Below are 27,488 nucleotides of genomic sequence, written 5' to 3' on the forward strand. Positions count from 1 at the left end.
TGAGCATTTGATCAATGTAAACCATGTTTTAATGAATCAGTTCACAAGAGAGAAGTATATTTATTATGTCCCATTTATTACAAGCAGATGAGACTAGTGCTCTGATCACATCTTTTTCCCCCAGTGAAAACTAGCTTGACCTATTATGTGGATTAAAGAAAGTTCTAAATTAAGAGCTGTGTTGCTACGTAACGGATACATGGGGGACATACCAACAGGCCTGATACAGATGGGGATCTGGTTAAAATCTCCTACTGTGAAAGAAAATTAGGTTCAGGTTAGTCAGAGGTTTCTGTTTTAGAGGACTTGCATGCAAAATGATCGTTAACCTTTGGGGTGCACAAGATACAGAAGCAGTAGCAATGATAATAAATACTTTAATAGGATGTAAACATCAGATATCATTTTGTAAGTATAAGCTCTAACATAGTTAAACAATATATCCACGGATACACAGTGTGACTGACATGTAAGCATAGCAAAAACCTTGGGAAAATATTAAGTGCAAAACATTCTGTGCGATTATAGGGAAGGCAGTGGATGTTCACAAACACAATGATAGCAAACCGCTAATATTTAAATCATGATAAATCACAGTTTATGACTAGAAGTACACCATAGGCATACAGCACTTAGTCGACATGAAATCAAAATTATTTACTTTCCACATGTTAATATTGTGAACAATTCATCCATGCACACTATTCCAAAGAAAAGCATTTGTCTTGGTAATCGTTCATCACAATATAATAACTTTCTCCATTACTGAATCAACTTTACAGTCTCTTGTGCTCATCATAGATGCATTTATTTGGTCGAAAATACAGTAAAACAGTAATATTGTGAAATATTTTTACAAATTTAAATAACTCTTTTCTATTAATCTATTTTAAAATGTCATTTATTCCTGTGACAGGAAAGCTACATTTTCAGCAACCATGTGTTCAGTGTCACATAATCCTTCAGAAATTATTCTGATTTGGTGATCAAGAAACATTTGCCAAAAATGTTATATATATAGAAACAAAAAATCTTTTGTAGCATAAATGCCTTTTACTGTCACTTTTGAAAAATTAAATACATCCTTGCTGAATAAAATTATAAATTTTTATAAAAAATAAAATTAGTCTTGTATAATGGATTTATATCAGTGAACCAAAAAGGCAGAATCTTATTTTTAATGATGCTCATATGCAACAGAAATACATCTCATGGAAGACTGATCAAAAATGATATGTAGATCATCAGACAAATGGTTGAAGTGCATGGATGCAAAATAAGAACTGAATGAAAGGAAAAAGTGAGAGAAGATGAACAAGAGACGAGCTGAAGCACATCGAGTCAATGTGACAGCACTCGTGTATACAAGCTTCACGACTTACAGGCCAAAACAAGCACATCATGTCTCTGCCTACTCTTTCTGCTGCTTTAAGAAAAGACTCCACATCTCTCTCTGCAACTTGATTGAGTCCTTGCTAAGCAGCGCTGTTCCTGTCAGCAACACTGACTAACACGAGCTCAAGCACGAGCTGGGAAAGCCACTAGGGAGAAACGACAAGAGCTGACTCAACATGTCTCTGTGTAACACTGTTTACAAACCAGAACAAAACCAGGGACACAATACACACAGCAGAAATAAGATCTGCAGCTGTATAGATATTAGGCCTGTTCGTTTAAATATAAGCTAATTAATTACAATATGCTGATTACTGAATCAAATTAATTTTTAGTTACTCTGAGAAAAGCCCCCAAATAAAAATAATTCAGTTATTATAATAGCAAATCAGTAAATAGACATTGTGATTTCATTATGTCATAAACTGCAAGTCTTTGTTTTTTGTTGTTTTTTTTTGTATTTGGATTAGGGGGCATTATTAATTGTGTTAAAATTTTCATTAATAAACAGTACACTACAGTTCATGTTTGGGGGTCAGCAATATATATATATATATATATATATATATATATATATATATATATATACATATATATATATATGTATAAAATCGTTCTTTTGAGTTCTTTTGAGCAAAAATGTATTATGGTTTCCATAAAAATATTATAAGCAACACAACTGTCTTTAACATTGGTATAAATAAGAAATGTTGGTTGCACTTTATTTTACAGTAAGTGTACTTACATGTACTTATAGTGTACTTAGTGTATTTATCTAAGAAAGTTATGGTAATACAAGGTAACTACATGGGGGTAGGGTTAGGTTTAGGGGTAGGTTCAGGCTTAGTACCTAGTTATTACATAGTTATTGTAATTACTAAAATAAGTACATAGTATGAACATTAGGAACAGGACTGTAAAATAAAGTGCTACCGAAATGTTTCTTTAACACCAAATTATCAAGAAGGTTAATATTCAGCTTTGCTATAACAGAAATAAATAAATTTGATATTTTAAAATATACTGTTACTATTTCACAATATTACTCTTTTTACTGTATTTTAGATCAAATTAATGCATTCTTAGTGAGAATAAGAAATTAACCCCAAACATTTGAGCTGTAGTGAATCAGATATTTTAAAATTAATTTGAATAAATTACAATAATAAACTGACAGCCCTAATAGAAATACATTTATGTCTGGAGTTTAAAACAGTCAATTTTTGTCATGCATTCAAAATAACTAAATGCAAACTCATCAAACTTCAAAAGTCTTGGTATTTTGGATTTTACTTCCCTTTGTGAGCATCTCTTCCTTCATTTAAATATAAAAAGCATATTCTGTCAAAGCTGGACAGCATTTGACAGGAAAATCATGTATCAGAGCGAGCGTTTCTTCCATTTTTGAGATCTATTCACTCCTTCTGACGCACTGCCAAAGAGAAACCCAACTCATCCCTGAAGGAGGCGTTGAATTCTACAGCCGAGTGGCTCTGAAAATGACCGCCTCTGTATCTGTAGATGTCAACGATGCATGTGCTAACACTCACTGCTTCTGCAATCTGACTGCAATCTAGTGCGAAATTGCATTGTTAAAAAGTCCAAAGCTCAAGAACCTGTGCCCTCCCACTCATGAAATGTTGCCACCATCTCAAAACCCAAACTCTTTCTGAATTATTAATGATCGAGCAAAGAAGTTTCGACTTATTATACTTTGATAATAAAATGATTGTTATTTACATCAGGTGCAATTAGGCAAAAAAAAAAAAAATCTGTAAACGTCTGCATTTGCACAATAATACCACATTAATTATGTACAAATATGCATTGCTTTGCTGAGAAAGTCTTTGGACAGTGTTCTTAAGTCTCTTACTTCTCCTTCAAAACAAAACAACGTAACCAAATTCAGTCATGGATGTTCTTGATTGAAGTCCATCTTGTGATTTTTACACTTCAAGGTCCACAGTCAAGGTGTCTTTAGCTACATTTGACGTAAAGTCGACCAATATTTTCACAAATATATTTTCACAAGACGATTCTCAAAGGCGCCAAGCCAAATAAGTTAAAGTTGTATAGCGAGATCACAAAGAACTTCACAACACACAGTTCTCTTGGCTCTTATACAAAATGTAAGCCTCCACACCACAAGGGGGCGATATAGCATTGGTGCGAAATCATGCTACACTGAGCTCTCATCTGGCTGGATGTCCAACTGTGTGTGTTTCCTCTTTTCTAGAATCCTGTTGAGCTCCTCGGTGAAAGAGTGGTAAAGCGGAGACGTCATTTCCGAGTCCGTCTGCCTCAGGAGTACGTAGCTATTCCCATTCATCTTTCTCAGCACGCTGGGCAACGTGGCTGACAGTCCGTTGGCGTACTCTGATGCGGGCAGGGGCGGCGGCATAGGAAGTGGCGGCGCGGGCGGAGGTTCCTTACTAGGCGTGGTCTGGATGTCTGCTGGAATGATCTGTAGAAACTCTCCGTCTCTTGACATCGCTCTGCTACGCCCCTCCGTTCTGCCATTGCAGTGGCTGGAGATGGTTTTGAGCTCAAAGTGCGAGCTCCTTTTTCTTTCGGTTGCTGTGGTTATGGACAGAGCTTGCTGGGAGTACTTTCTGGCACTGGGAGAGTTGCGTGCACAGAAGCTAACGTACAGGAGGACCACCGTTAGAACCAGACAAAGCCCACCAAGAACAGCCACCAGAGAGATATACATGGCTTCCATGTGCCTGTAGGTCTGTAACTGCGGTCTAAAAGGCAACAGGGCCGGTGGAGGTGACAGAAGCTGCTCTGCAGGAACGCTGGAAGGACTCAGAGTTGGCGCAGTTGTGGTGGTAAAGAAACTTTCAGGTAAAGCTGTCGGGCTTCCTGAGAGATGTGATGCGGGGGGCGGAACGGGTTGGACTCGTACCATATAGCTGCGAACAGGAACCCAGACGCCGTTCTCTACTGCGTAACAGCGGTAGTGTCCACTTTGCTGGTTTTGAGCCCCAATGATGAGGAGGCCGTCAGTGCCGGTGCGGTAGCCGAAGTCTACGCCGTAACCTAGCATAACCTGACCGTTCAGCGTCCAGTGAGGTGTGGCCAGGTTAGAACGGATCTCACACTGTAACAGCATATCATCTCCTGCCATCACTGCACGAGTCCGGTGCATGACGAAACCTGGCAAAATGCATGACATTATTAGTCTGCATTTAAATGTCACCTGACTAGGCTGCTCAGAAGTTATTCACATGCAAACACACCATCGCTTGTAATGTTAGTACAGCCTCTGCTTCCCATCTGGACGTCCTGGATGAGACTGGACCTACAGGAAACAGAGTTGCACTTATTAAAGCCATTAATCGAAGCATGCAGAAGATAATGTGAATGTGTTTTGGACACTGGGTCTGAAAATTAACACCAAGAGACAGATGAAAGTAAAAATTGGCTTTAGCAAGAAAATAAGTCACTTTACTCACCAGTTGGCTGTTAACTTTATTCGGAATGCTTACATTACGTGGTTTAAATCACATTGTAAGAACAATAGTCTGACTTTCGCTGATGCACATCTTCTAACAACTTTTATCTTATTGGAGGTTTATTTAAGACACCTAAAGTTGATAATTTCTCAATATTCCTCATTTGTGTATTTCTATTTAAGATTGGCACATTACTGTGGTGACACAATGACTTACACTTTTAACATAAGTATGCAAAACAAACATCTATATCCACTGTAAATATACAATAAATATACACAGTACACACACATATATTATGTAAACAAAAACTTTTATTTTGGATGCGATTAATCACAATTGATTGTTTGATTGTTTGAGCAATAATTATATATGATAAAAAAAATACAAAATTAAAAATATGTATATAAAAATTTAAATATTATAATTTTTTAGGAATGCACTGATATTAAAATTCAGAAAATTATTTTCATGTTTCACTGATTTTATTAATACTACTTTGTAAAAAAAAAACTAAATACAAATAAACAATGCAAAATAAAAACATAACTACAACTAGAATAAAAAGTTTGTATGCTAGTTAATTTAGGCACAACAACATTACAGCATAAACTATATCCAATAAAGATAAATCCTTTTTTGAAATCTGCTATAAAAAAAAAAAATTATACTATTTGAATCAAAATTTTAAAATGAGCAGAGATCATATCCACTATCAGACAATTAAATGTAATACTGGTATCTGATATTGTGACATTACATTGTGCATCTCTTTTTCTTAAATCACCCGCCATTGCCAGAAAATGACTTTTGGACTGTGGTAACCGTATGTGTAAATGTCTATTATTAAAAACAACAGTTGTCTACTTTTACCTGTTAGCATAAGCTGCTATTTCAGCACACGCTCTACCATCCCAGCCACAGAATGGATCTCGTGCAAATACACAGTCATAACAGGAGGTGTAGCGCTCACAGGAGGACAGGGGTACTTGCACCACTCCAGAGGCGGCGCTCACATAGATTCTGTTCTGTTCAACAATAATGCACATCATAAGATTTTTTGGGGATCCATAAGCATATGTATTATACACTTGGATTGTTTATAATGTTTACTAGGTGCATCACGGGCTACCTGTTTTTGTGATATCACCATGTTATTGATTGGTTGTTTCTCCTCGAAAAGCTGAAGCTCTTCGATGATGTGAACACGGTCACTGATCTTCACAGCCCTGTGTAACCAGCCCTCATCTGGAGAGAGGCACAAAAAAAAAAGTTTCACGCTATGAAACCTAATATACACTACTGTTCAAAAAGTTTGTGGTCAGTATGATAAAAAAAAAAATAAAAAAAAAAAAAATAGGAAATTGTTATTTAAATTTTAATAATATTTCAAATTGTTTTTACTGTATTTTTGTTTTGTTTTGTTGGTGAGCATAACAGACTACTTCATAATATTAAAAAAATCTTACCAACCCCAAACTGTTATAATCTTCATATCACAATGAAAAATCAATCAAAATGATCTTTTTAATCTCAATATCAAATTAATAACTAATAAAGGAAATTGACCCTTACCTGTTCCAATGAAGAGCATGTCATAGACACGTCCATCCAAACCCACAACCTGTTTTACAGCGATCTTAGTGTAGTCTGCGCTCCTCTGGAGCAACACAGGACGTCCTCCCACTGGCTGGATCTGTCTGGACATTAAAGCATGTCTCTGAGTGAAATTCAGTACGTTGTCAGGGAGATCCCGGGAGGAATTTATGAGCAGGGCCCGATGCTGATCAGTTATACACTAAAGAGAAACAAGGCCATAGTTATATAACATTCCTCAGAAGAGTGAAAATAGAAACAATGCAGTAAAAGTCCCAAAGAGCTGTCTACTGCTACATTACAACAGATACTAGAAGGCAACAGTTTATAGGACTATTTTGATTTAGCGCATCTCACCGAGCCAGGCCTCGGTTCTGGAACTGTCCCAGTGTATTCCCTCCATTTGGTGTCCTGTAGTTCCATGTAAGGCCCATCAAAAGCTGTCTGGACATCTCTAAATGAATACTGACACACTGCAGACATCTTAACATTTCTCCTGGCAGTGAGAAAGAGAATGAAATGAGAATGATGAGATGTGAATCTCAGAAATGTGAAACTCATATTTTTTATTTATGTGCTTGTGACAAAAAAATTAAGTTTTCATTTATAGTCAGAAAAATGTTAAAAAATATTTTTGGATTGGGTAGCTTGGCCCAATTGGAATCATTAAAGTAAGACTACTTACCTCTTAGATTACTGTGAGTTGGTCAAACTAGTTCTAACATAGTGGTTATGTTTATGCAACTGGCCCATTGTGTATTTTATTGTTTATTCTAGTCTAATGCCTTCCCACACACACTTCCATTTTACACACATTACTTTATGCACAATTGTTATAAGTCAAAATTGTTGTAAGTCAACAGCATTTCATATATTCTGTCAATATAAATTTGAATTGAACCCAGAATATTTCTTTAGTAATTCTACTATAAATAAACACTAAAGGTCCTTGCAGACTTTTATTTTTTATTTTCATATTCTTCATCCTTTCCTATCAAAATGCATGCTACGGATGCGAAAATGCAGAAAATCGAACCTGATCCGAATTTTTTTATGACGGACGAAAGTTTCAGAGGCAGTGTGTAAACATGATTGACACAACATGAGGTCGTATTTATTTTTTAAAATGCGAAAATTTCGGACGAAGTGTGCAATGATATTAAGTCTGATATCCTGAGTGCCAGTGACACCATTGTGGAATTCCAAACATTGCTAAAAGACGCAATTTCTACATGCTGTTGGGCAAATTTAGTGATTTATTTACAAATTTGTTTGTGTGTGATGGATGAAGAAGAAATCAAACAGAAATTCAAGCAGTGTTGTCTAAACCTAAGTTACAAATGACAGTCCCTGAACCTGTATCCTTATGGAGAAAGGTAGAGCTTATAAAGCACACCAAAACAAACTCATTGCAATATTTTTCTTTTCACCTGTGAGACATAACTCCAGCGTACAATAAGAAAGCTTCAAAATGAAAGTTTCAGGCCGATAAAAGGGTTTGCCACTCAGTGCTCTGTCCTGTTTACTACCTGGAAACTGGTTTGATGGGAGAATTTGGTCACCAGCTAGTCTGTAGACATTTAAAGGACAATTTAATGTAGCATGACTCTGCATACTCTCTCTCTCTCGATCTCAATTCTGCCAATTCAAATATTGGCCCTGTGCCCTGTGTCCTATTGTGAATGCCCCTGCTATAGCGAGAAAATCACATGGGGATATTTAGAGATGGCTCTCATGCTAAAATCCTTTAGTCATAAAAAATGTTGAGAATGAAGATAACAGGGTCACATGCTAGAGGATTAATGCTACTTCAGTTCACATCACATTTAATGAGACTGCAGCTCTCCTCTCACTGTAAAACATTTCAACCCACTTAAACTGAAGGCTTATGTTTAACTGCAGCCTTAAATTAAGCAAAATCAATGTGGTGCCAAAATTACAAAATAACATCACACTTGACTGCTTTGAATCACTATCTATCCATCCATCATCCATCCATCCATCCATCCATCCATCCATCCATCCATCCATCCATCCCTTGCCTTCCTAGATAAAATTACATTTCTATTTAATTTATTTTAAACTATATTTCCTTATATTCAAGTTCAAATTACAATTCTGCATCCTGTTTGTTACCATTATTCAAATTCAGAAACAGAATTGGAATTTAAAAGGCATTCAGAACTCAATTCTAAATGGTACACATCCTTTTACATGTTCACAAATTCAATCTTAATGAATTTTCTCACCATTCCAGTCCAAAAACACCATATAAGACACTGTCGTGTACGCTGCTTCCCTCGACGACAAAAATGTTGCGTAGCACGTTGAAATAAAGCTCATAATCAGGAATGGCGCACACCAGTCTGGCCTTGAGAAAGGATGTCCACTTCCTCTGAAGAGACCTCTGCCCTCCAATGTCCCCCTGTGAACGCAAAACGAAAAGCAACTGATATGAAAATCAAAGCAAACTACATATAAAATTATGGCTCATTTTTATTAACTCAATAGTGTAGTAGGAATGACATGATATACATATTATGCATAGTCTGCAGTTCTTTTAAAGCTGACTCCTCAGGGGCATGAGTCACACTAAAGTAGCTGTAAAAATATTAACAAATAATGAACACAACATAGCCCCATCTTATAATCTAATGGGATGTGAAATAATTGAGTTTAAATGATAAATTATGATTATGTAGCTTTACATCACACCGCAATCCCTGTCAACTGTCAAATCAGAAGTATACTGAGAAAGAAAAAAATATTATCTGGAGATTGGCTTTTTGCATAATTCACATATACCCTTGAGAGTAGTTCACAGCCAAATGCACCAAGCACTGCTATGTGAAACTCTCCTGAATTAAACATTCTGCTTGAAATGACACAGTTGTGGGCACAAAAAGCTGTCCTAAATGTGTTAACAGCGTTCTGCTCAAAAACAGGCTCCATCAGGCTCTAGTAGTAACACGAGGACCTTCAGGCTAATTGTGGTGTCAGTTCACATTCAGGCGAGAAGAAGAAAGACCAGAATTGAGGACGGCTCAAATTTAAGAGTAAAGGAAATAGAGGCTTTTGTACAGTTTCTCCATAACAAAAGTTATTAGCAATGTTGTCACATGATCTAAGTATCAGATATTTGTGTCACTGAAAATGGCAGAATATACATACAAACTATAGGCATATATAGTATGTATAGACAAACAATATCAAAGTTGAAATGTAGAGAGAATGTACAATGTTACATATGCTCATGAAGGCTGAGGAAGACATCTGGGGCAGAATAATAATTTCCCTCCTGCTCATTATTGCCATTATCACAGCAAGGCATGCTTTGTTAATTTGACAGGAAATATTTTCTTAATTAATATGGAATGGATTTATGATGTGTAAACACTGAAAAGCAATATTCAGAGCACCTTACATATAATTGCTATTTAGACTTTAATTGCGAAAAACATATTTCTTTGAATGTTTATTTTGTGTATTTTTTCTAGCAAAGTAGAAATTAGGCTAAGCACTGTAAAATTCATGCATCTGCTACTGAGCTTTGCTTTTTTATTTTATTTTATTTTTTTAAGGGTCAAAGCATGGTGATTTATAGGGACACTTAGTATTAATAGTTTGTTGCTGTACTTAATTAGTAATTTGATTAACTTTTATTGTTGTTTTGTGCATTAATCTCTGTAAGGGTGATTACTGTTCCCCTTGGTGAACCTGCTTAATTAAAATCATTTCTCACCCACTGAACACAATGTAAGTCAACAGAAGATTTTTAATGTATTGTAAGTAAGGGTTGGCAAATATTTTGAAGACAAATTGGACTAATTTAAAACAATATCGTCAAATTGTTCTTTAACATCTCGAAAACGTTTGTTTATTGGGGTAAGACTTATCTATTTAAAATGCTAGCAAAGTTTTTCACAACTAATAATATTTTAAGTTGGTTAACCTAAAGACTGAACTATTTACTAAAACATTCTTAATTCTCTTCAGTGTTACTGTTCAAAAATTTGGGGTCCATAAGATATTTTGTTCAAGAAATTAATACTTTTATTCTGCATTAAACTGATCAAAGTGACAGTAAAGACATTTATAAGGTTAGTAATGCTATTTCGAATAATACTATTAATATTTCCAGGTGACACTGAAGACACTGGAGTAATGGCTGCTGAAAATTCAGATTTGCAATTACAGGAATAAATTACATTTTAAAATATTTTAAAACAAAACAAAATAGAAAATCACAATTTTACTGTGATTTTCACCATTCAGTCTTGGTGAACATAAAAGACTTCTTTCAAAAACAAACTTTTGAACAGTGGTCTATAAGCATGGATGTGTACATGTGTGTAATCGGCCGTATAGGTGTGTGTGTGTGAGTGTGCACGCGTAGTGTGGCCTACTTTGGACTGGAGCTTCTTTCCCTCCTAACTCAGTACGTCAAACAGTAAGGGACCTGACCTGCTTCACAGAGCCGTGAAGTGTTAGCTGCAGAGTGAATGCAGGCTTGAAATAAATGAAGATATAACGGTGAGGGGAAAATGCTGGGTGGTTTTTCCGAACACAATGAAGACACTAAATGAGATGAGAGTAATGCAGGTGGGAGAGCATGTGTGGGAGAAGGAAAGCGAATGAGAGAGATAGTTTGGGTAGTGGGGCTTTATCTGCCCGGCAACAGTGGCAAACCGTAGAAACTCCAGGAATGTGTGGCGACATGAGGTCAGGCTGGCGCTGTCACTGAGCTCTGAATAATTTTAGCTTATTTGAATTGTACTTAGGAGCAAAAATGTCTTGTTAATGCAAATTTGAACACCAGATTTGAAAAATACAGATCTGTTCCTCTTCAAGATATATCCTGAACTTTACCTTACACACACGGGCCACCCTGGCCACTTTGGTCTGGCTGGAGTAAGCTGTCGGTTCTGTGTTCCTCTCCGTGAAGAAGAAATAGAGTTTGTCATCATCCCCGATGGAGCTATTGATGCTCTCTCTGAGTAACGCTGAGCCGACAAAATCTGACTCTACGAGAAAGCACATCAGCATTAACTGCTGCCCACACCACAATGGACCAATTATGGGCCTTACAGATCTTATTGTGTGTCTGAGAAGTTTCAAAGTACAGAGTTTATTGATTAAAATATAGTGACTCTTTTGGGATCTTATGTTCCTTTTAATCTTATAGCTTACGTTTTAACCGAATCAAAACATTTTGCCTTAAAGTACTGAATTATTAGTGATGCTTTCTAAGGCAGGTGCGCTATTACTTTTTGATTCTTGCTTGGCAGATGATACAGTGAGTAAAAAACGGCTATGACTTTCTGACCATCAATTAGCAACCACTCAGAGCACATTAGTAACCATTCACATTCTTCTTTTTCAAAATATGTTCAACTAACCCAGCAGCCAACTTGTTGGGGAATTGTCCGTCCGCAAGTTGGGGAAGGGAAAGTTGCGTCGTATATCAGGGATGTTACGAAACTCATACTGGGAGGCAGAGTACATCTCACCATCTGTAACAGCAAATCTTATAGGTCACACTAGATGAAACCTGTAAGTTATGGAATAAGCTTATGAATCTAAGTCATTTACCTATTATGAAACCAGTGTAGCCCTTTGTAGGGTCATAAGGACATTTCTCCTTTCCCTCCTCAAAACGCACAAAGGTAAAGCGTGCCACATCCTGAGCAAAGCATGGAGATTTATTAGCACCACACTCAATGTTATACTAGAATATAAAACATTCCTGATCACAATTTCTTTGCAATAAAAAAAGTTCAGAATGAAAGAGGTAAACATCTCACTATGTAAGCACAGCGTGGTCTGAAGGCATGCGTCCCGCAGGTGTACATGTGAGTGTCATTGTATCTGTCCAGGAACCGCACATGATTGTAGCATTCAGTCTGTGATGAAACAAGGAAAAAAATTATTCTAGAACTCTTTAATTTTCAAAAAAACAACAACAACAAAAAAAAAAAAAATCATGCAGTACCATACATAGACTTTAGGGGGTGCTGTGGAGAAAACCAATAGCCAAGAGTCGAAAATGTTTATTATTGTTTGAGAGTGTGTATATGGGTTTTTATAGTCAAATAAAACCATTTAAAAATTATTATTTTTTTACTCATGAACTGCCTATTTTATTATTTTGTACCATTACTCGTGGTCCACTTAAAATGTCATCAAGATTTTGACATCAAAAAATATCACTTTCGGTCCTGTTTTGACCGCCCTCATCGGAATACTCCATTTGAATAGGTGTGGCGGACTGTAGATTCTTAAGTAAATGCCCACTGGTATGAATGGCTAACAGTTTGACAGCCTGTATTCTTCACTGATGGTTGCTGCTGTGATTTATGTTAAAATGCATAAATAATATATCAAACGATCTGTACAAACAGACCAAGCAATAGTAACCATGTAATAAAAACAGTTACTCACATTTGTGTGGTGCGACATTACTGTCAGATCCAATGTAGCTCGCAAAGCGTAATTTTTTAGTTTCAATCTTTCTGGAAAAAATTGTCGAATTGTGCCTTGTTTGTAAATGAATCCGCAGTAAAATGAAGTGAACAAAGGACCAAGTTCTTACTGACACAGTCTTGATCTTCATTTAAAAAAAAGTTAATTCACATTTTTTGTGGACTGTGATTCCACAACTTGGCACTATACAGCATCTTGTTGTCTTCAGAGCCATCTTTATCGTTTGAATTTTGCATAGACCTGCGTTCGCCTCTCTCGTTATTTACACTATGTGCACGAATCGGTGGGTGGGGCTAAACAGGCAGTGATTTTTGATTTCTCAGTTCATGTCCCCTTTAAATAAAATAAATGTTTCAGCTAGTAGCAATGGCAACATATCAAAACAAACTTTGTGATTCTTATTATTTATATCGGTAAAACAGTTTATTCTCGATTCCAGTTTATGCTCTCATAAAGTAACTTTTTTGGATTATATTGGATAATATTTTCCTCTCACTCTCACTTCTTACATTAAAACCACCATCAGTTTTGCTTTTGTCAGGAAAATCAATGTTCATCTTGTTTTGTGTCAGCTGTGCACAAGAACCTTTGAGCATGTGATATATGGTTTCCTGAATTTTATCTACAGTATTTTTCACAAAAAGTACACCTCTACATGCTTTAGATGTGGTTTTCCACAAGGCTAATACATTTTACCAGTACTTGTTCCCTGGGAATCATTCACATGACATTGTGTTGAGCTGTGGGATTTAGGGGAGGATATCCTACACATCAAGAATGGCAATACCTGATTGTTCTTTCCTTTGCTCAGGCACTGCCTCTTCTGTTCTGCAGATGCTGCCCATTCAAGCTGTTATGCAGACATGAACAACAATTATGATCAGCCCAGCTGCATTAGGAAGAGGAATGAAACATATTGAAAATATCGTAACAAAGGTGGAACTCACAGAAAGAGAGATACTGGTGTCAGAGATGTTAGAGGTGTCCAGCTTGTAAATGGCCTCTCTGGCCCCAACATACAACAACCCTGGTCCGTCCTCCAGTAACAGAGTACTGTAGTTCACTGCAGCTCCACGGAAATGGTTACAACCCAGCAGCCCTGCGAACGGAGAAAGAGACCCAGTTAGAAAAACAGGGACAAACACGACCAAATCGTGTCAACAACATAGAGACCCACTCATAGCTCTACACTCTTTTGTCTATTATTGGAACTATTTGAACTGGGATGAACATATGGAGAGCTAAATCATTATCAGCAAGCTATGAATAAACTGAATGGCTACAAAGAAAACATGACCATGAAAACAGAATAATAAAGCTTCATTCAGCAGCAAGAGAAGGTATGGATTGAATTCCATTAATGTGACATAGCTTTGCCACAAACTAAGATCAAACCTCACTGTAAAAAAAACCAATATGCTGGCACAATAAAAAGAGGCAGAGAAAGCAAAAAGGTGCTGTAAAAAGTAGTGGATTTAACACTTCCTGTTTTCATGCCCAATCATAAAGTGTCTTTCTGAGACATTGACGTATTTGGGTGGTCTGCTACCTCAAATTAAGGGCATAAAGTAAACCCAGGCACATTCTGAAGGGTAAAGGACTTGTATTCCCCATCTACAACACTGCATGCTGAGATTCCTGCCCCATACTGAGAGACGGGTGGGCTAAGCTGATGAGACTTGGCAGTATCAGGCCACATATCAACCACGGTACTCCTAAAATGCCCTTTTCTTACCTCTCAAAACACCCATCCCCCCAAACACAGTGCTAAAGTCTGCACAAGCAACAATCTACAGTAAATCCAGCATGCAAGCATGGAATACGAAGGTATTTAGGACTAGAATTTAAAAGAGACTTTCCATTATATCTTTGAGGAAAGTACAAAAATGTTTTTGTTTAAACACCGGAATAGCATACTAAAATACTCTGCGATACGCCGCTACTAAATCATCAACACAAAACAAATAGTGTGACTATAGTATATTCTGATTACAGAATGAATAACACTGCTTTTTGGTGAATCAAAAGCATACAGAGAGTCCCTTTTAAGGAAAATAAGATTTTTGCAGCACCTCTAAACGCCTTTTATTTGAATGGGGAAATCCTGAAATCTCAAAAACTGCTTGCCATACTTACATTTAAAGAATATTTCAAATTAGCAACAAACTCATACATAAATTGTCACATAAATGTTTTTTATTATGCTCAAATAGCATTAAAAATGTTCTATTTTAGGTTGGTCCAGCGAACGCACTTGCACAGCCCTAAGCATCTCAGGACACTGACTGTTTCTATGACAACCAGAGCCTCCAACAGCAACTGCAGTGACATGATGACTATTAACAGCTGATTGGCTCTTTTTTTGTAAGGCGGAGTTATTTCCACCATATTGCCAGTTGCACTTTTTTCCATTCATAATAACATGAGTGCACTGCTTTGGTATAGCTAAAGTTTTTTATACAGAGCAACCAGTGTTTTTCTATTCTCAAATGAATGCCTCTTATGAGCCGGTTCTTTTAAGTGAACCAAAAGCATACAGCACAACCAGTGTAGTCTAAACGAATGACTCATGTGAGCCAGTTCTTTTTAGTGAACCAAAACCATATTGATACACAAGTGTAGCAGACTGATTTTCTCTCGAGTTGTTTTTGTTGAATCAAAAACATACAGTGCAACCACTGCAGTCCAATTTCTGACTGAGTCTGTTCTTATTAGTGAATAAATAACATATAGTGCAACTACTGTAGCCCAATTTGTCCGGGTTTTTTTTTGTGTGAATCAAAAACATACAGTGCAACCAGTGTAGTCCAATATCTGACCGAATCAGCTAATAATGAACCGTTTTTTCTTTTTTCAAATGCATACAGCTTACAACTAACTGAGACTTAAATTAGTATAGTTACAGACTGGTTATTTATATTACATTGCATAAACATACACATTATGAGCTCTGGCAGAAATATTTTACAAATATTAACACTAGTAGCTTTTAAAAGAGCAAAACAAGCAGTACTGGTCTAGTGTTTGAGCTAGCGTGAAAATAAGTGACAGTATAAACCAAAAAGTCAAGGCCATGAGGCTCTAAACTGTCAATCAAAGAAAGGTCGGAACAGACCCACGGGTTGCTGTGCATGTGGGACGGCCAGAGGCTAAAATTACTCATAACAGGAAAGAAAATATTAAGTTATGCAAACACGATTCAAGACTTCAGGCAAAGTGACGACATTCTGTGTGTGTTGTTAATCCTTGCGTCTCATTGTGTAGACAGAGAAAGATAGTGACTGTAACACACACAGTGATGAGTGCAGATCTGACGATAAACTGAGGGATCACACAAAAGCCTTTGAGCTCAAAGCACATTGTGTGTCCTTGGACCATGTACGCACAACACACACACACACACACACACACACACACACACACACACACACTCACAGCAATACCACTACTACTTTTATAATCACTTATCAGAATTTAAGAGCAGAAATTTTGATGTACATTGCTGGCAATAATTAGAAAGCCCTATGTTAATACTTGGAATACTTGATTTTAATAAGTCAGTCATGGCAATATGGTCAAATATTTTTGTATAATGACTGTCCATGGCAACATACAGCAACTGATACTGTATTGTCTCTAATTTGATTTTGTGTTTTCTCTTTTTCATAGCAATGTAAATTAAAATATCTCATAATCACCATCTTGAGACTTAAAATAATTAGCTACCAATTACTAAAAATTACCTCATATTCATTTTATAATATATGGTCAGCATGAACCTGTTACAAAAGGTTACAGCGACAATTGAAAGTATACTGTGGATGATATCATTGACAAATAAACTGAAAGCTATGGAACATATTACAAATAGATAGTAAAGATGCCAACTAGGAATTTTGCTTGTTTTCATAAGAACTTGATGCTTATTGTACTACTTTTTTTATTTTTGAGATAGATTTCTTTGATTGTAGGTGCTATATAAATAAGATAATCAAAAAAAAAATTGTCCAGAAGCAATACAGTCCTGATTTAAAGCTACCTGTATAAATTACAATATGGGAATGAAGATACAAGATATTTGTATTTGTAACGTATATGGATGCCATAATGATTATGCTTGCTACTGATCCCTGTTGCATGCTTTCACTAAAAATGTTTATAATGATGTCATTATTTTGTGTTAATACATTTTTTATGATTTATTTAACTGTAAATGCATGTGTAAATCTTCAATAAAGAATACATTTATGTTATTTATTTTAAGCTTGCATTTATTTCGGTTTAACTTTAGTTGTTTTGTGTTGATGGTTTTTTTGCTTCACTCTTATAAATAAAGGCTCTTTACTGGCATATTATACGGGTCTATGAAGCACCTTCAAAATCCATGGAACCTTACCATTGCACAAAAGTTTTCTAGAAAAATAAGAAAAAGGTACTTTAGGTTATTAAAAAAAATCCTCTTTTTAGAACTGCTCACAGAAAATGTTTCTTCTATGGAATCGCTTTGGAACCTTTATTTTTTAATTTACTCTAGGATAACATACACACTATGTATAAATTAAATCAATTTTCATCTATCTAATTATTTGAAGCACTCCATGATCACAATTTCTAATAACCACTTTCTTTTGGAACTGATATTATTCATAACATAACGGCAAATAAAGGTGAAAAATATGAAAAATAGCCTCTGGCCTGCTAGTGCACTAACTGCCCTACCACACCAGCCTATAAAAACAGACCGACTCTGTGTATCACTGAGGGAACAAATCCATGAGCAGAGTCAACACAGCGCCCAAGGCCTCCTGTTGTGCTCCAGCAGTGTGAGTGGTTTGTTTACTGTTCCCTAGAATGAACACTGGAACCAAGTTTCAACCACACAACCATCGTGCCAAGCCGGTAATATGCAAATTGCACATGCGATGTCTGTATGAACTTGCATTCTTATAAATCAAGTATAATTGACTATGAATATATGACATATGAAAACATGACAGTGTGTGGGTGGCTGTGTTTGGCCCAAGGACACACTACAAGGGTTAAGTATTGTAGCTCTCACCTCATGCTACAAACCCATGCATCTTTGTAGCATCTGTGTGTGTGACTTGACTGTTGACTCACTCCAACCCTGGTCCAAACAAACTTGGGCGGGCAGCCGCAGTGCTCATGTGTCCAATCGGAACTGTGTTTGCTAGGGGGCTAACGCTGACTGAATAAATACTGACACTGGGTGAGAACAGTCAGCTTCAGACGTGATCAACATTACACAACCACAGTCAAGCTTCGCCATGATTACAAAATACATTTAATCTTATTAGTAATCTCACAGTACCACTACAAATTGCTTTAATGATATATCTAACACACACTATTGTACTGTGTACCAAGATAAAGTAATATGAGCTCAGTTTATATTTTGAGTTTTATATTTGAAAACATTTAGGTCCACTATACTTGATTAAATGACTTGACTTTTAATAGATGTTTTTCATTTCAATTCATTCAAAGTGAGTTAACCACAGATCTGTTTCAGTAACCTTTTGATAAACGCTTTGTAAAAAAAGCAGTAATGGTCATTGATTGGTTCCAATCCTTGGCAGTGAATTGATCATCAACGCTGTGGCACAGTCCAAACCAAGTGTGAATATGATTATATTTTGTTTTTTAATTTAAAACAAGTACACTCAAAGTGAGAATGCTGTCAATCACCGGTGATCTGGAATTCTAGACCAATGAGATGTCAGAGTGGGCGGGGCTACCAGAAGAGATGCCTCAAATAACAGAATGCAGGGGTTTTAAGATGAATTTTAAAAAGTTGGCCAGTCGCTGCATCCAAATATGCTTACTCCCATATAATACAGTATGCCAAAAACAGTACATATGTCCGAATACATAGATGACCTACTGTACTACTTCCACCAACATTCTGTAGTGCGCATTCAGAGGAAACTTTACCATCGAAGCCATGGGAGAGGAGTTGTGAATGGCATGTGAAGCGACGCAACTGACGGTGCCAGTAATAACATGGCGGATGTAGTACGTCTGAATTTAATTCATACTAACCATATTCTTTCTTATTAAGAACATACTTTGTTAAAAGCTACAAAGTAAGTTCCAGTATGCAGTTTCAGGCATAGCTAGTGTCTCAAAAGTGCAACATTTGGTGTTAGCATGCTAATTAAAAGTTTGTATCAAAAGTGCAACATTTGGTGTTAGCCCACTGGAACTCAATTGAGACAAGTGAAGCCCATTTTTAGCGATTTTTAGAACTTCTGTTTCTGACGCGCAGACTCAAACTAAACTTGATGACGTCAGCAAACTGTCTGACAGATGTATAATCTTCTAGTAGCTGTGCGTGAAAACTGCCATCGTTAATCTTGCAGAGACGGCTAGCCGATGGCAGTAGTTCTTTGGCGTGAGTGAGCAAGAGTAAGTATTCTGATTAATTATTTTTGTATAGTATTTTAAAATGTAACGCCAGTACGCCATTGTCTTGACGTCCTCCCCGATTGCCTGCGAGCTTCTCCTCCTGTCTGTACGGTAATTTCTCTACTGTGCGACAGAGAGTCGAGTGGTTATGACGCAATCGTTAGCCTATTTTTACAAAAAAACTGTTTCTACGGGGCCATAATGTAACATAGAAGGTAATGGAGCCCTTTATACATTGTCGTGTATCTTTAGAAATAAATAATGGACAAATGGAGTCTTTAAACGCCTCAGATGTAAAGTTATTCGCTGTCAAAGTGACGCCAAAATGAATGGGAGTCATTGGGATGCTAACGCAAGTGAAGTTCTGCTACAAGATGGCGGCACGCGGCCGACTTCAACTTCCGGTCGACTTCCTTCCCCCCTGATTAAAAGTAGTAAAACAAAATAATATAAGAAAAACATCTAGATAAAAATATCTGATTAGTCACCCATCGTGACTCATAGTTATGACGTAATATGTTAAAAATACAAAAAACTTCAAAGAAGGAGGAGTCAAAAAACAGGGAAATTAGTTTTTTGATTGGAAAGGAAATCAAAACTGGTTTGAAAAACGACCAGGAAGCATATGTTTGGGAAAAAAACAAAAACAAGTAATTCTCTCCCAGAACAAAAAAATCCATCTCAGACATACTGAACCCTTTTTGCATAATGTAAAATATAATCTGTAGCATAATTCCAATGTAAGCAACCCCAAATGTGTGTTTATTATTGATGTTATTTCTGTACTAAAAGAAGGAAGTAGATGGCACCGCTCAAATCCTGTCACCAAGACAACAGCAACCCCCACGCAGATAAAACCCCCTCCATCAGAGGGCTGGATTCCGTGGTTTTGGTTTATCCTGCCTACCTTTTTATCAATCCCAGAGGAAAGCTTTTGCTCTCAAAGCACGTTTAAAACAAACAGTGAATGTTACACGTGTATTTTAAGTGCCTTTTCTATAAACTTCAGTGTTTTCAAGGAATGTTACCTTTCTGCTCTAACAGTAAATATAGATCTAGCTTTTTTCCGCAGCAGTTGCCTCGACTGAAATGTGTCCTGACCTTACACGATAACTCACATACTGTGATTTTGTTTATAAAACGTTCAACAGAAACACATTTTGACCAATGAATTTCCAAGAATGCTTTAGTTGTTTGCCATACGTAGCTGGATAAGGATTTATTTTATAGAGATTATTCTCAAAAAAATTACCCATATAACACATACGGATGTTTTTGAAGTACAGTATAACATCTTAAGTTCTTATACATTCAATAGACAGACATGCAGTAGACAGATACAAAAATCTCTAAAGACCCTAGATGCACTTTTCTCCTTGTCCTGCTACCCCAGACGAATTACACATGTATACATATTTCATTTCAGCATTACTTCAGGTCTGCTAAGCACTACGAAAACCAGACAGCCATGAACCCATCGACCTGCAGATAAAGAGAAAACACTCCATGTACTCAAACCCACTACAGCAAACCATTAAAGCAAGTCAGCACCTTTTGTTACACCCACAAAATGATCTCTTCTTGAATTCAAGATTATAACTCTCTCCCTGAATAGACATATTGTAAGACAAAAGCTTGATTTAGCAGAGATTCAACACCCTTACATGCATGTCTGTACGGTCTCCCTTCTCCCTCTGTAAGCTCTAGCTCTGCCTCTTATCCCAAGAGAGCCTAAATATAGGTCAAGGACTTGAGTCAACCAGGGCAAGGAGAAAAATACAATAATGAAGACAAAATTGCATGAAAAGATCTGCAGTGTCTGAGCACAAGTGGACTGTATGAGCCATTATGCAGCAGCAAACTTTAGCAACACTTCAGTTTAAGCACCTGAGTGGGTAAAGATGTCATAACATTCTCAATCATTTTACAAGTATGTCAATTATCTTACATGCAATTAAGTAAAAATGTGACTTAAATCATTTTTATGATCCTGAAATGCTTTCCTATCTCATATTCTCATCATGCATAGGCTAATTCCACCTAAAAATGTGAACACTGGCTCTATGGTGCTATCAAAACATTGCTCTATTTGTTCGAGCATCCCACCCAGCCAGAAATAGCACAATTGGCTTAAACGATGGTGTGAGTTTGTGGTGATAAATACACATTTATCTTCATCAGTGCAGTCAGAGGGCAAATCTACTCCAAGAGAACATTCAGCTATAGAAAAAGCTTTGGCTTTGTTCCAAATTGCAGGCATTATTCATCATCAATAACAGCTATTAACGTTCAACTACAGTTATTGGGAACCCATTTGCTGTACAAAGCATAAAGACAACAAGCTTTGACAGATTTAGGAGCATCAGTGAGGTCTGGTGCTGATAAAGCCTGGCTCACAATTGGTTTAACGACTTTATTCAGGCCTCTCAAGGTTTTCACACAAACCATTTTACTAGTTACTGACTTCTTTGAAACACCACACACACCTTTGGTATGTAGTAGCCACTGTATCTTCAGGATACAGTTAAAAAATGTGATTTTTTTTTTTATGAATAAAAGTTCAAAAGAAGAGTAATTATATAAAATATAATGCTTTTTTAACATTGTAAATGTCTACTGTCACTTTTGATCAATTTAAGGCATCCTTGCCAAATAAAAGTGTTAATTTCTTTCCAAAAAAAAAAAAAAAAGAAACATACCTGTACACAATCAAATTCGTCACACACTGAGAGCCCACGTGGTAGTCCAGGCTAACTTCACAGAAGTGAGTTTGACCTAACCTCACTTTATATTCTCACGGCATCTGCTGTGTGAATCTCATGAACTGGGCCAGGACAAGTGAGAAGGGCTGTTTAATAATATCCAGAGAACTGCCATAGCCTCCAGCACTACAGGCAAAATAGTGCCAAACACGGCCCATGAATGAAGCGAATACACCTGATACTTCTATTGTCTATGGAAACTCTAATGGCAATGTAAATGCTCTCATGATGTGAAATTCAAGGTATAACATTTAAACAAATCTTAATTTAGTATAAAATAATTAGCTGTTAGACCATAACAATTGCATTCTATGTAACACCACAATCAGATATTAATTAATTATGTGATATGAGGAAATTGAAACATTTAGAACTAAAAAAAAAAAAAGAATTCTCAATTCAGTTCTGAATGGCGCACAACACTGAAATACATGTAAAGAGGCTTACCTTTGACATGTACAGTTGTCCTGGGGGTGACATCCACATCAAGAACCGGTCCATATGGAAAACCCCAAATGACTGGTATTAGGTATCCAAGCACCATCAGCATGAAGCTGGGCTGTTTGGTCTGCCGCATGATCAACAGGATTTACTGAGGTTCTGCTAAGATCCAGGCAGGTTCCTCCAGCAGTACTTTGCTGAAGATAATGTTGTTGTGTAACTGATGCTGATTCACTAGAACAAGCTCCCGCTTCCAGCAGTGCAGTCATGGGCTGCTAACTCATCCTTGCTCTGTCAAATGTTTCCCGCTGCATTGGCAAGAAAAAAATGAGTAAGTCTCTTCCTTCCTGAGACACATATCAAGAGCAGATGGCTTGATGAGAAAACACGTCATACACAAATGCATCCACTAAACATTTCATAGTGTAATGTACATCTACTGTATCAAATGCTATTATCAAACTACACAGAGTTATGAAAAAGCCTCAGGCAATCGCATAAAAATGTGCAAAACAATTAACATTCCTGTAGCTGGTACAGCATGGTGCTTGTTTTTCAGGAAGAACACAACCTGATAAAATACTTACAAAAACGTTGGATAAAACCGCATCAAATGCAAAAGAAACAAACTCCACTTTCCAAGAACATTATGAATATAAGATAGCAATAATTGGTTAATATTAAAGTGCTGACTTTGAATAAAACAAAACAAAGCTTTCGCTTGGTCATGCTGAGGTCTAGTCAGTCATTTTCAACGAAACAATTGCTAAAAAAGTACTCATCATCATGCCATCCAAGATACAGATGAGATTGTTTTTATATGTGGGATGATTTAGTGAGGTTTTGGTTTATATATTTTTGTTGGCAATAGATCCTCTGCTGTGAATGGGTGCCGTCAGAATGAATGTCCAAACAGGTGATCACAATAATCCACAAACTGCAGTTTTGCATTTAACAAATCTATCAAAATGATTTTAAAGTATAAGAGTCCTCTATCCACAACATTCCTTTCTTTATCAAAAAAGTAGTCTTGTCTGAATCAGGAGAGAAATATCCACAGATCATGCAGAATTTACAAGCAAAAACGGTTCAAAACAGTTCTAAATAGATGGATTGTGATGTGAGAGGACAACAGGGGATGGACTTTTTCACTGCTACTGCTATTATGGATTATGGAATTTCTATATATATTTCAGCCAGAAGCGATGGTTCGAAGTTATAACATACTAATGATGGATTTGTTTATTTTGAACACACAGCTTTTCACTTCACAAGATGTTAACTGATGAACTGGAGTCATGTGGATTGCTTATGAATTACTGTGATATTTTTATAGGCTGTTTGGACTCTCATTCTGACGGCACCCATTCACTGCAGAGGATCCATTGGTGAGTAACTGATGTAATGCTAAATTTCAGAACTGTTCTGATGAAGAAATCCTGAGTGTTCAGCAGATTTTCATCTTTGGGTGAACTATTCCTTCAAAAAAAAAAAAAAAAAAAAAAAAAAATCTGGCATGATGCACTATGTGGAGGATGCACATTTTTTTGGCTCTAGAGAACTGCCTCAAAAGCAATTTTTGTAGCTTTTGATTCACTTTATAGTGAGAAAACATTATTTCAAAACACTTAGTGAGTCACAAAAATTCTTTGTATATTATGAGGTATCGCTTAAATGTGTTTGTTGTGTAGAAACACCATTATGTGATGGTGAAATGGATATGGATGCAGTGGCTAAAGATACAATAGATGCAGCCACTATATACCCCATTGAAGTGAATATAAATGGTTTTGCTTTGCTCCAATTTCTTGGACCTCACTGGAAAGCGGCTGGGTTCATGCATATCACTTCATCTATTCAGACATATACTGTACCATAAACACATAAGCATTAACACATCTCCTGTTACAATAAGCACCCTGCTCGGGTTAGTATGGACAAGAGACACGTCAACCTGATCACATCACAGACTGGATAAGTAAATTTGCCTGCCTGCATATAATACACTATAAACTGTAGATAGTACATCCAGAAGCATCAAGCGCAGAGTCATAAAGGAATCATTTCTGATATAGCCATCTGTCAGCTGAACAATATAAATACTATATTTCCAGTCTGACATTTCCACAGATGGTGAAGAAATACCCCCAATCACCCAAATGTGGGATTTTATGGAATATCTCACTAATTCTCCATCTGCACTTAATCTAGTCTAGCTGCACTGAAAGAGTCGTGAGAGATTCTGACTTAATGCGAATTTTCAAGTCTAATTTCCAATACTGATTACTGCATCCTGAAATGCTACTTATAATTATGCATGTCAAAATAGTTCATGCATCCATTCCATCAGACATTATAACTAATTCCCCTACAATAGGTTTCTCATGTATGTTGAGATAAGTAAAACAACATGTTTGATTTGACATAATGAAAAGAATGAACCATTCAAGAATGCATTAGACCTTCTGAGTGCGTTAGAGACAAGATTACTGTTAGACCAAGTTCCTGTCACTTTGATGCCATTAATGAACACATTATCTGTCTTACTTGGGTTAATTAAATCAAATAACAATGGCACTGTTTCTGAAGACGTTGTCATGGTTTGTCATTAGTTATTCAAGGCTGATTTTCTGTCTGACATTTCTAAATGCATCTTCTAGTTACAGAAATAAATATTACCCACTCCTTCTACCATTCTCTGGCACAGATGTGCAATTTTACTTGTATTATTAGAAAGTATATTAAAAATAATAATTTAATCCAGCACATGCAAAAAGGACATAAACAGTATTAATCCAACCTCTGGTCCAACTAAATACAACACAAATCAAATGCATGCAAACAATTTATTTAGTCTAAATTTGATAAATAATGTTATTATTATTTTAGCAGGGTTTTATTGATTAAGTTTTATATTTATAAGTAGACTTGCTAATAAAAATGCTACATTGAAGCAAATTTGAATTATATGCATTTTTCACACCCTGGTCAACTTCCAGAAAAAAAGAAGCTCAAACTGATCTCTGATGCCTCTGATAAATCACTCAGAACCGTTCACTTCATACAAATCAGGTCTCACAGCACCAGATTTATTAGTGTAAAGCATACACCTGCAAAACAAATTTACTGGATAGACAGATCTACATCAGATTGCACACCACTGCGGTATTTTTAAAGGACACTTCTGGCACTCATTCCCAGTCACCTTCACCTTCGTGTAGAGATCCCAGCATGCTCCGCTTACATTACAACAGATTATGCGCAAAGATACCTACTAATGATAACTACACAGATGTAATTAAAAAAGCGCATGCAAAATGTCAAGGATATATCACAAGCTCTGTTGTTAAATTACCTGACTGTTTCAGAAAAAGTAAGCATCAGTCATCCTGTGTTTCCATTGGATTCCCTGATGTGCTGCTAATGATGCCTCTGCTCCAGAGATCTGACTGTGTACTGCGCTGCATGCTGCACGCTCCTAGAGCAGTCTCAGGTGAAGCCAAGCCACGCCTCTCTGGGTAATATTCATGAGAGACCACGCCCAACCACTTTGTGTCGCAATGTCACTTCACTAATGCATAGGTTTACATTATCTTAGATTTATTATATAGAAGTTTTTTGAGAATGCAACGGACTTGTGCATTCATCAGAGGGAAATGTGCGACCGTTGCGACACGGATTCAGCCGCTTCATTTGTATTGGTTGCCATCTAGAGGTTAATATTAAAAATGCAGCATTTAGGGCACGCCGGGGCTAGTTGTCACATGGGCGGCAGGACGTAAGAGCTGTAATTCAGTGGCAAGTCATTACTTGTTTTTTCTAGCAGCGATTTTTTTTTCTTAAATTAATGTTAGATTCTATTTTCTTGTCCTTTAAAAATAAAAATAAAAATCCTCTATAAAATAATAGCAATGTCCTCTAAAATAATACAATCTTATTTGTGCAATAGGCTATATGTTGGATAAAAAAAATAACACAACAGATAGATTTTACTTGAAAAGTTAATCTCAGGAGAAGGGTATTTTTCCATAAATATCAAGTGTTTTCATATGTTAAAATTGTAATTCATAATTGCTGTTGTCCACAATGTATTTATATATATATATATATATTAGTGTTGCTGTTTTGGAATTGTTTCAAGTGATTAAATATAACTATGGCACAATATTTTGGAATAATACATACATTTCATAAATAATACATAGGCCTACATTTTCATGTGGAAGATGTCTTACTCTATTTTCTTAATATTTATGGTATTTTTTATGGTTTCCCATAAAAATCCCAAATAATGTGACAAAACAATTAATTTTTTTCTTAAGTCAAGACTTAGTTTATGTTGTTATTCTGTATACTACAATACAAAGCTAAATTCATAATGTTTAACTGAAATTAATACTGTATATGATAACGATAATTTATCAGTAAACAATATAATTTAAATATAACTTGGTTTGGCTGAAATAGCCTTGAGCTTTAGTTTCTTTCTTTCTTTTTTATTTAACTTCAATAAACAGTCAAAGTACAGTTAGGATTACAATAATACACATGAAAACATAAACACAAACAAAAAAAATAATGTATATACAAAATACACATACAGCCAACATTATGTAAATACAGTATATTAAAGGACTTACAAATTGAATTACTTGCTTTCTAATTATGTAAATAAAAAAATAGGGTAAAACTTTATTTTAAGGTGTCCTTGTTACACATATTACATGTACTTACTATTATAATAACAATTATATATGCATTATTACATGCAAGTATCCCTATGCCAACCCCTAAACCTAAACCTAACCATATACAGTAGTAAGTACATGTAGTCAATTAAAATGACTCAGTACTTAAATGTATAATTACACTGTAACAAGGACACCTTAAAATAAAGTGTAACCAAAATTAGCTTTAGTTTCTC

At 36.2% G+C, this 27,488-nt stretch overlaps 1 protein-coding gene across 2 annotated transcripts; it reads right to left on the minus strand.

Annotated features, from left to right (window-relative positions):
* Window positions 1-1,971: 1,971 nt before the first annotated feature.
* LOC109101987 (semaphorin-4G-like) lies at window positions 1,972-26,203 on the minus strand. Of its 2 annotated transcripts, none has more exons than XM_042735847.1 (15): window positions 22,571-22,711; window positions 22,061-22,249; window positions 13,880-14,031; window positions 13,720-13,782; window positions 12,254-12,352; window positions 12,042-12,132; window positions 11,849-11,962; window positions 11,319-11,473; window positions 8,699-8,874; window positions 6,807-6,945; window positions 6,429-6,651; window positions 5,986-6,101; window positions 5,727-5,881; window positions 4,638-4,699; window positions 1,972-4,554 (listed from the first exon to the last, which is right to left on the minus strand). In XM_042735847.1, exons 5-15 carry the CDS (start codon window positions 12,299-12,301, stop codon window positions 3,575-3,577), a joined length of 2,259 nt encoding a protein of 752 aa, XP_042591781.1. In that variant the 5' UTR covers window positions 12,302-12,352; window positions 13,720-13,782; window positions 13,880-14,031; window positions 22,061-22,249; window positions 22,571-22,711; the 3' UTR covers window positions 1,972-3,574. The 2 variants fall into 2 exon arrangements, with proteins under 2 accessions (XP_042591781.1, XP_042591780.1); XM_042735846.1 differs by lacking the exon at window positions 22,061-22,249 and adding an exon at window positions 25,920-26,203 and having other exon boundaries at window positions 1,973-4,554; window positions 22,571-22,872.
* Window positions 26,204-27,488: the final 1,285 nt, after the last annotated feature.

This window comes from Cyprinus carpio, chromosome B12 (genome assembly GCF_018340385.1).
Source record: "Cyprinus carpio isolate SPL01 chromosome B12, ASM1834038v1, whole genome shotgun sequence".
In the NCBI taxonomy this organism is placed as follows: Eukaryota; Metazoa; Chordata; class Actinopteri; order Cypriniformes; family Cyprinidae; genus Cyprinus; species Cyprinus carpio.